This window comes from Glycine soja, chromosome 10 (genome assembly GCF_004193775.1).
Source record: "Glycine soja cultivar W05 chromosome 10, ASM419377v2, whole genome shotgun sequence".
NCBI lineage: Eukaryota > Viridiplantae > Streptophyta > Magnoliopsida > Fabales > Fabaceae > Glycine > Glycine soja.
The window spans coordinates 23,683,000-23,693,472 of NC_041011.1; the positions used below are offsets into that span (position 1 = coordinate 23,683,000).

General features: G+C 31.8%; 1 protein-coding gene across 2 annotated transcripts; it reads right to left on the reverse strand.

Annotated features, from left to right (window-relative positions):
- Positions 1-2,068: 2,068 nt before the first annotated feature.
- Positions 2,069-6,797, reverse strand: LOC114370044. Of its 2 annotated transcripts, none has more exons than XM_028327335.1 (2): positions 6,238-6,797; positions 2,069-2,990 (listed from the first exon to the last, which is right to left on the reverse strand). In XM_028327335.1, exons 1-2 carry the CDS (start codon positions 6,669-6,671, stop codon positions 2,816-2,818), a joined length of 609 nt encoding a protein of 202 aa, XP_028183136.1. In that variant the 5' UTR covers positions 6,672-6,797; the 3' UTR covers positions 2,069-2,815. The 2 variants fall into 2 exon arrangements, with proteins under 2 accessions (XP_028183136.1, XP_028183137.1); XM_028327336.1 differs by lacking the exon at positions 2,069-2,990 and adding an exon at positions 5,832-6,161 and having other exon boundaries at positions 6,238-6,793.
- Positions 6,798-10,473: the final 3,676 nt, after the last annotated feature.

Genomic DNA, 10,473 nt, shown 5'->3' on the forward strand with positions numbered 1-10,473 from the left:
AACCATCCAACCCCTTCCAACAATGAGGCACACAAACATAGTTTTAAACAAAAAAGTTATTAATATTATATTATGTTTGTGAAACAAGACGTTTCACAAGCTATATATGTTTCAGCTCAACAAGGAGTATTGATTGTGATTAGATATGATTTCAATTTATCTTTTTATTTTTATTTAATATATAATTAGTTAAACTTGTGGAATAATTATCTTTTAAATGACTTTTAGATAGCAATCTATGTGAATATATATGGGTAAACATGTTGTATTCCACGACTTCATATTATATAAAATTTCTCATTCTCTCTGAAACTTTATTTCTTCAAGAGTCATTACAATCACCATTTACCATTGTTGTTATAGTCATTATCATTATTGTTGTCAGTGTTGCTACTACTCATCACCACCACCATTAGATCCACAGCCACCACAACTATTGTTATCACCACTACCACCGCTTACGAGAAAATCAAAAGAATGAGGCTTGAGGGTGAGGCACAAAGTTTTAAGCCTTAACTTTGTCTCTCACCCTCATGCGGCATTCATTTGATTCATCGTAAATCCTTACCTTTTGTCATACATGGAACTAAAGGCTTCTCGCAACTCATCATCATCGTCGTCATTGGTTTCTCTTTTCTTGCATTCCTTCTTTTTTTGCATTTTCTTGGTTTCTTTTTGTCTTCTTATTTGGTGTAGAAGATGTAGGGTATTGTGGATCATGGTTGTTTTCTTGTTGAATGTTTTGAAGGTTGGCATTGCACCTCCCTTCGCATGCCATTCGAAGATTAGAGAATATAATTCTTGCCGGTGACAGGTAATGTATAAGGCAATTTCTACCTTTTCTTGTCAATATATATATGGCGCGGAGCAAGAATTTTTATATAAAGAGAACCAATATAAAAAAATAATGACTTATTAAAATTTTAGGGGCATGAAATTGTGTTAAGCATAAGAGATATAATAATCAACAAGTGCAACCAACACATATGCATCCATAGACAGGTAGCAAAAGGTAAAGAAAGTAGAAAAAATCATTTAAATTAAGTGAAAATAAAATTACATTGTAGCCAAGCATATTATTTAAAATATTTCAAAAATAAATACTCGAGTCACACATGAAAAATTATTAGAAAATATATAGTTAAACTACGCATGATAAATGCTTAGATAAGTTAACTAAATATAATTGTTTCATTAAAAAAATAGAAACTATAAATCTAAAAAAATATTACTAAAATCAACCAATTGTTTTATTTGTTCAAAACTAATTTTTCTATAAGTTAATCATTTTATGAAAAGTACTAAGTTATTTTTAAGTATTTTATAACTCCCTCCATCCCTATTTATAGAACTCAAATCAAGAGTGATGTTTGTTCTTTTTTACAACATCCAATCCTTAAAATTTCTTGTATTAATTGTTTTTAAAATAAAATATCTTTAATCAATCATACTATATATCAAACACTTATTAAGAGAGTGATTAGTACTAATGACAATCATGATTTCAATGGGAAAAAAAATAGGACAAATGCATTGCTATAAACTATACTAATCACTTTTCTTAATCTTAATGAATTAGGTCATTATACCTTATAAATAGGAAAGTATTTATAACAAAACTTAGCACATGCGGGATTTTGAGTGGGATGTCCGATCCTATCACTATCATAATAATCTAGTTAATATGAAAGAAAGTTAACAAGAGTACAACAAAAAAATTGAAAAAGAAAAAAGAATGTTCACAATAATGGAATGCAATGTAAAAACATTTAATACACATTAAAAAGAAAGAACATACATTTGGGATGCAATTACGCGGCCAATAATTATAACTAGATGTTTAGACAAATAAAAAATCCATGTAGGATAAAAAAATTCAAGATGAAAATGTTAGAAGTGTAGTAAAAGAAACTCAACTAGGAAGAACAACAATGAAAAAAATTTGCAATCTTACTGAAGCTAGAAGAGTATATGAGAAACTAAATATAATTGTCAAATAGAGAAGTAAAAAATGAAGAAATTTTTCACTAAAATATGTTCATATAAAGAGAACTTAGAGAATTAAGAAGACGAGAGCAGAAAATAATTTTATATATGATATTATCAAAGTTTAAAAACATTGGGGGGCCATGACTTCTGTAGCCCCCCACCCTCTTCTTTTATACCAAAACTAAGGCCATGGCTCAATTAAAAAAAAAAAAAACTCTTGTTGTGTGTCGCTCATTATTGCTATTGTGAGATATGCTTGCTGCTCACCTCTGCCATTGAGATTTGCTTGCTTCTTCCTTTATGCTTCACCAATGCGAACTATTTTTGGTTATCTTTAGCAAGATTCGTGTAACTCCTCTGGCGTCAATTTTCGTCGAGTCTTCATTCATCAGCATCGCTATGGTCTCGGAATTTTCAATCTCTGATTCTCAAGCACTCACTCTCACAAACCAAATCGACAACCACTACATAAGTCCCTTCGAAGATTTCACGAACTACAAAGCGTGGCATTCAGCAAGGTCTTACGCGCCCACACCATCTCTCTCCTCCACAAGCCCGATGACTAGACTATGAAGATGAGCATCAGATTGTGTTCCAATTCTCAATTCTTAATAATGAAAAATCTAGGTTTAGCTTTTGTTGCAGATTAAATTTGCATTATTTAAATAGCTTAAAAATTACGATTTTGGGATGTGGAAATTGGAATAATGACTTATTAGGGTTCAAGATCAGTGCTAGATTATAAGTGTGGGTTGATTTAATTAGAATCTTTATGTTAAGCTTACATTTAATTTGAGTCATGATTTACAAAGTTAATTCTCGGATTCTATTGTGGTGTTGGAGACTGCGCTTTGAGAGAGGTCCCACTTTGGAAATCCACAGATCTCAGTGGCCATGAAGATGGTGGCTGAGATGAGGGAGAAGGGAGAAGAAGCAGAAGCAAGAAAAATAAAAATGACGTCGCCAGAAGCGACAGTGCACGGCAGTAAATTGTCGGTAGGCTGCAGGAGATGAGATCACTGAACTCAGTCCAAGGGTAACAAGGTCATTGTTTAATATGAAAAATAAAGGCTGACAAAAATAAAAGGAAAAAAAAAAACAGAAACAATCTTCTATAACCAGTCACAAGACATGGTCCATAATGGACCATATGTTTTACTGGTACACCAGAGTTTTGGCCCCAAGTACAACCAGGATTCATTCCCCAGCCTATAAATAGGTCCATAGGTGCTTTTAGCCCCCATAACTCTCTTGCATAACCTCAGCTAATTTGGACAATAACCATCCAACATTTAAAAGCCATTAAAAAAAATAATAAATCCCAGTTTTATCATTATATGCAGAAAAAAAGTCACAAGAATAAAGGAACCTTTGCAAAAACAATTCTTCATTGCATACAAACTTCATTTCAAATAACATAATGGGGAACAAAACAAGACAGCAGTTTCAAAGAAAGTATGAGAGAAAAGAAAAGAAAGTTGCATTAGGAAAGTGTAATCTGATTGCAAATAAGAGCAGCAATGAAAGACTGCATGGGGGTAACAACAAAAAACTTCCAGTGGAATGCCATGAAACTTGAATTAAAACCTATCCTAGCAGTTGATACTTTCATTTTACCGGTGTTAATCTTAGCAAGGCACAAAGAAAAACAACCTTTTTGTTAATTTTCCTTCTATTTTAACATGAAAATTCCCGAATCTTAAGAGTTATCAATGATTCATCCTTGGAACTGTTTAATTGTCTAATCCGCACCCTAAATCCTAGCCATGTAGCCAGTTACCAATCAAGTAGGTTCATCTAGTTTGTTTTACTTATAAAATACAGGTTTGCAGAGAAATAGAAATAGAATGATTAAATAGATAAAGACATTTTATTAAAGTATCTAACAAACACCAAACAGGGAAAATTCAAAAAACATTGTCCAGAAAAAAAAAAACTAAAAATGACAAAGAATCGTATACTGTGTAATCCAAAGATAATGAAGCTGCAATGGGACTGGGGATGACGAGGTTCATATCAGGGGGCAAGGAGAATAGCAAACTTTTTCAGTACATTTGGCACAAGTGTGATGCTCCACAATCAGGCACAATTGTTTATTACAGGCTTATCCAGTATTGCAATGAAAAAGCTCAAATAAGATGATGAGGCACTTTTCATTGCCATTCATACTTTCATGGTTCAGCAAATATCAATAAGAAATTGCACTTAAAGTCCATTCATTCTGACAAACTACAAATTGGAAGCAAATTATACCAAGTATAACCATCCAACAGAACAATCTGCTCCATTTCATTTCTTCATGGAATTGCTTTACTTTCTCAACACGAAATGATCCAGAAAAAAAAAAAAAAAAAAAAAAAAACAGAAGAGCAATTTCAATAGTTAAAAACCATGACATTATCTATCTAGATTCTGGAAGGTTCTTATTTTCATCAGGAGGATCTTCTGAAAAAAACATCCAATACTTAAAAATCCATTCATACAAACTTCTAAAACAATAGGGTTTTCAATATACAGAGAAAAGCACGACAAAATGAAAAGGAACAAAAAGAAACTGAACCAAAAAATAGAAGAACTAAATATGAAGTTGTTTCTATTGAATGACATAACTGACAAACAAAAACAAATCAAAGTTCCAGAGAAAAAAAAATAGCGTTGGCCAATGGAATGATGAAGGCAAGAATAAATTAGAGAAGGATGATGAAAATAGAAAACAAAAAGAAAAGCGAAAGCTATGCAAAATTAATCAACTCTTCATTACATATAAAGTATCAACATCATTCTAAAAAGCTGCATAACTAATTAAAACAAAAACTAACAATTCCAACCCACATACATAAACACAACATAAAGAAAGCATTCTATAAACAAGCCAGAAGCTATTCAGAGAAGGGTAACTACAAATTTCAAATTAATAATGAAAACACCCAAAAGAACAATAGCAGCTATGTTAAACCCGACTAATCAATTCTTCATCACATTACACACAAACATCATCATGACAAACACCATAACTGGTAAAAAAAGGAAGAAAAAAAAACGAGAGAAGGATGTCCATTGGTGGTGGAGGTGATGATGAAGAGGAACTAGAAGCAATTCAAAGAATGCAGGATGACAAATTAATAATGAGAACACCCACAACAACAATAGCAGTTATGCTATACCCAACTAATCAAGTTTCCATCATATTACACACTAACATCATCATATCAAACACCATAACCACTAAACAAAACCAAACAACCCCCCCAACCCACAATTACAAATATATGCAAAAAAAAAAAAAAAAATCAAAATTGCAGTGTCCATTGGTGGTGATTGGTGAAGATGATGGTCAAGAAGAACTAGAAGCAATTCAAAGAAGGATAACAGCAGCTATGATACGCCATACTAATCAATTCTCAATCACATTACACGAGTATCATCCTATCAATCACCATAAGTGGTAAACAAATTCTCCATCATTTTACACACAAACGTCACCATATCAGACAACATCACTTGTAAACAAAATCAAAAAACACCCCCAACCCACAATTACAAATGTATGCATTTATGGAACGAAGAAAAAAAATGCTAATGTATAATGATTACAACGAGTCATAGAAATAAACTACTAAGAATATTGTTAGTGATCAAATAAAGGTTCAATTCATTTTATTCAGATATAATCAGAATTTTCATGATTATTATCCTATCAAACACCATAACCGATATACAAAATCTAAAAACACCCTCAACCCACAATTACAAATATATATATATATATATATATATATAAACAACAACAACGCCTTATCCCACTAGGTGGGGTCGATATATATATATATATATGCAAAAAATAAAAAACCAAAAATTTCATTATCCAATATCGGTAGACCCCACGAAGAAGAGGAACTAAGAAGCAATTCAAAGAAAAGTAAACACTCTATGTACACACAGTATAAACCAATTTTACATTGTCGTCAAATCACAAATCCCCATATATGATAAATTTGTCTAACTTTTTTTTTCCGATAACTATTTTAAAAGTCATATATCTACCATGAATTGTGACCAGTAGACCGTCAACAGAAATTAAATTAAACCCTTCAAAGAACCAAAGGAGTCTAGCTCAATTGGTTGTGAAGGATGTGTGAATGTTGTAAACTACCCGGCACCATATTCAATTCCTACGGATAAAAAAAAAATAACATTCAAAGAAGGACAATGAGAATGAAAACAAGAAGGGCAGCTATGAAAGAGTACTTGATGGCAGCAGTGAGAATGGCCAAGGAGATGAACAAGAGCTGCCAGAGGACTTGCACGCTTGCCCAAGTGAGAATACCGGTTAATCCAAGTGCAAGGACGTTGTCGGGGTCAGGGTCCAAAAGGGTCCTCCAATTGAACCCCAAAATGGTTCGTCTTTGATTGCTCCAATCGTTAACCTTTTCTTCTTCTTCTTCTTCTTTGGAACCATTGGGTGGTTTTTTTTGCTGCTGTTGTTGCTGTGTGTTACCCTGTTCCCTCAATTCATTGTTGTTGTTGTTGTTTGCGAATTTGAGAAATGGGTGTGGTTTGGGGGAGAGAAAGAGAGGGTGGGGTTTGAGAGAAAGGGGAGAAGAGAATGGGAAAGAGTGAGAAAGAGGAATTGAGAGTGAGAGTGAGAGTGAGGGTTTCAACCCTACAATCGTATTAGTCATCGCTGTGTTCTTTTCTCACATCCAAAAATTCTGGGACTTGAGGAAATGCAAATGCAAGGAAGGAAATGTGGGTGAAAATACAAAATTGAAATTAAATACGTTAATCCACTTCGTTCGATCTACATGCCAGTACATCACGGACTAATATAGTTAGTGTCGCTACTTTTTTGCAAGGGTTACTATCTGTGTGGACTTTTTTTTTTTTTTTTAATAAGCATAGTTTAGTGGACCCAAATTTAAAACTATTGGTTAACCTGAATAATCTTGTGTCAACTTCTGCTCAAGTTAACCTACAAGTCATTAAATAATAAAATATAACTTTCCTTTTCATATTTTTTAAAAAGTGAGTTATTTATTAATCAAGTATTCTATTATTCTTATAACTAGATCCAATCTATGTTATTTTAATTTTTTTTATTGCTGAATTGAGATATTTTATCTTTTATTTTTAAAAATTTTATGATTTTAATCCCTCATTTTTTTAATGGAGATATTTTATTTTTCACTTTTAAAAAATATACAATTTTAGTATTTGTGATCAATTTCAAACGTTGATCTATGTACTTAGTAAGCGTTGACAAACATATATTTATTTATTATCTACATGACAATTTTTTTTTAATTATTTAATTACTAAAAAACTTAATTTATTAAAAAGAAATAATTAAAAAGGTACATATTCAAGTCTAAAATAAGAAAGAGACTAAAATCATAGAATTTTTAAAAAGTGGAGACAAAATGTCTCATTTAAAAAATGAGAAGACTAAAATATTAAATTTTAAAAATTAGGGAGATAAAAATTACATTTTAATCAATTCTTATTAAAGACACTGAAACAAAGATGATTAAGGGGAACGAAAAATTAAATTCTAAAAATATTTACAAGATAATTGGATGAGATAATTATAAAAGATATGTTAGTAAATACTTAAAAAATCTTGAAAATTACAATCAATTAGATAATATATTTACAAGGTAAAACTAAATTTAAAATTTCAAATAGGAGTGAGATATCAATCAAATATTAAAAAATATGGTAGATGTTATTTAAATTTTCAATTTCAGAATTTTTACTAACTACCTAGATCAAAGATATTTACCATCTACTAAAATCTAATTTATAACTAACTACCTAAATCTAATCTAAAAGATATATACAACTACTCTATTTACTCTAATTATTTTTTACTAATCTATTTACTCTAATTATTTTTTACTAATCTATTTACTCCTAATAAAATCTATCTACAATTATCTATACCTATTTACAATTATTTGCTAGTTTATTTACAAACATTTACAAGTTCTTAATCAAATAAAAATAAAAATTCATTTATTTCCTGACAATGTCGTCGAAAACTTGTTAAGGTCATCTCCCAAAGGAATAAATGAGGGATTTCATGTAATTATTTAACTAAGAACTATGTTTTTATATTTTTGTTTTGTGGTATCTCGAAATAAATAACATAAAATAAATTGTAATAAAAATTAAATGACAATAAAGTAATTAAGTAAAGATTGAAATACTAGACTTGAATGGTGACGCTAATCTTGATGAATAAATGTCTAGGTTTGGACTTGAATGATGAGGCTTAACCAAGATTATTCTATCCCTAGAGATAATCCTAATTAAGTACTTGATTCATGTTCGGGTTTCACCAAGGCTCACCAAAACGCAAGTCAATTCCTGAATTCATCTATAAGATGACCAATCAAATAAAAACATTAAGTACGTAAAGAAATAAAGAACTCAAGATGATGTGATCCTTACTAGGAGCAGATCGCTTGATACAGATCACAAAGTTTTGGGTTGACGTCACTTCCAAAGAGGGAAGATAAGTTAGAGTAGACGCCATAAGGATTACCTTGATAAGTCCGAGATTGGTTCAGCGAGGAACCCAAAGAGAAGTTCTCACAAAATTTTATCAAATGCCAAAAGTCCTTCTATTGAAAACGAAATTCATACATATAGTGTATCTGAATGAAAAAATAGAAATAGACATGGGCCTTCAAAATAGTTTGGGCCAAAATTAAAATGAAAAAAATGAAAAAAAAAAGAACATATTTGGCATGGACCTTCAAATTAGTCTGGGCCTTCAAAAACAATTAATAGTCTTGGTAGAGCCTCTACCTCTGGGCCTTCATCCTTCTCCACTTGGACCTTGTTAAGTGTGTCTGCTACCATTTGTTGAAGGGTATCCACTGTCTGTTTGGTCCTACTCTTGGTCATAGATCCCTGTATTTGGATAGTTTTTGGATTCTCATCACAAGATGAAGTATTGAATTGATAAAATTAAAGTGAAACAAGGTTCATCCTTTCCTCTCCTAGGAGGAAGGAATTTCACTCATAAAAATAATGCAATGAAACCTAGAGTGTCTAATGGAATAATGGGGGCGTCTAGTAGGTGGAAGTTTAAAATATAATTCTAAGAACTGCTTGGAACTTCTACTCCATTACAATAAATGCCTAGCCTCCTATTTATAGAATTGTAGCTAGGTTTAATTAAGGAGACAATCACAAGAAATTACAAACAAATAATATCTCTAATTAATTCAAGTAATTATCTTTTTCTTCATCTAATTTATCCTTGAAAAATATCTTACTCTTGATTTTCCTAGCTTTTATCTTTAATTTTTGAAATTTCTCCTTCCAGAACTTTTCGTTGATTTCAGGCCTTTAGAGCTCTGGTAGAATGACCTATTTTTCATTAAAAAAATTCATTAAAAATAACTAAAACATACAATTCTACCTAAGACAAAGTAAAAATTGAATTTAAAGATAATTTGATTCAAAACAAGGCCTAAATTTAACTAAAATGTCAAATGAATGTCACAAAATGCAAGTTGTTGTTCTTAACTCTTGTGAATCAAACATCATCTTGAGTACTACAACTTGTTTTAGAGTAGCATTCCTATCCTCTACAATACTAATACTTCCATAGATCTTTCTAAAAATCACATCGTGCATTCACATGCTAAACACATAGAAATAAAATATCATTTCATATGGGATCAAGTTCAGAAGGGTATTGTGGAATTACAATTTGTATCCACAAAAGATCTACTTGTCAATTTATTTACAAAACCCCTTACTAAAGATAGCCTAATCTCATTAAGAGAAAGGCTTGGCATGATTCTTGAGGAATGAAGTTTCAAATCCATGTGTTAAGATTCAATACATCATTAAGCATACAAAGGACCTATCATCCAATGAGCTTATATGTGCACTACACACATGCATCCAACATATGGATTGTGACCTTGGACACAGGTTTAGTGAAATGCATCATTTTACGTGTTTTTGTGTTGAGTCACCTAAAGCGGGTCAGATCTTTTTTTGAAAAAGCCCACTTTGTTTAAGCTTCCCCTATGTTTTCTTTCTTCACCCTAAACACTTAACTGTCACCATCATAAATCCTTTCGACCTTTCACTATCAAACCCTCTGCAAACCTTCCACATTCTCTCTCTCACAGAAACCTTTCTACACCCAAAACTTCTCCTATTCTCATAAACTTCCAAAAACCCTAGCAATGGCCAAGAAGCATAACCAAACCTAAGCCACCCAAGTTGAACCTAACTTTAGGAGCAACCACCATCTGCTTCTTTTGAGGATGGTTCCCCTGGTGAAGCTGTACAAATCGTCCAACCTGCACCAGTGTCCATTATTGTTGTAGAAGTCACCTTGAAAGACAAAGAGCCCAAAGTTCATATCAAACACTTTTTCAATATTGAATCCTTGTAGAATGTTGGATATGTCATCAAGGCCCAGCTCATGCCGTGTGACATCGACCATTTCTTCAA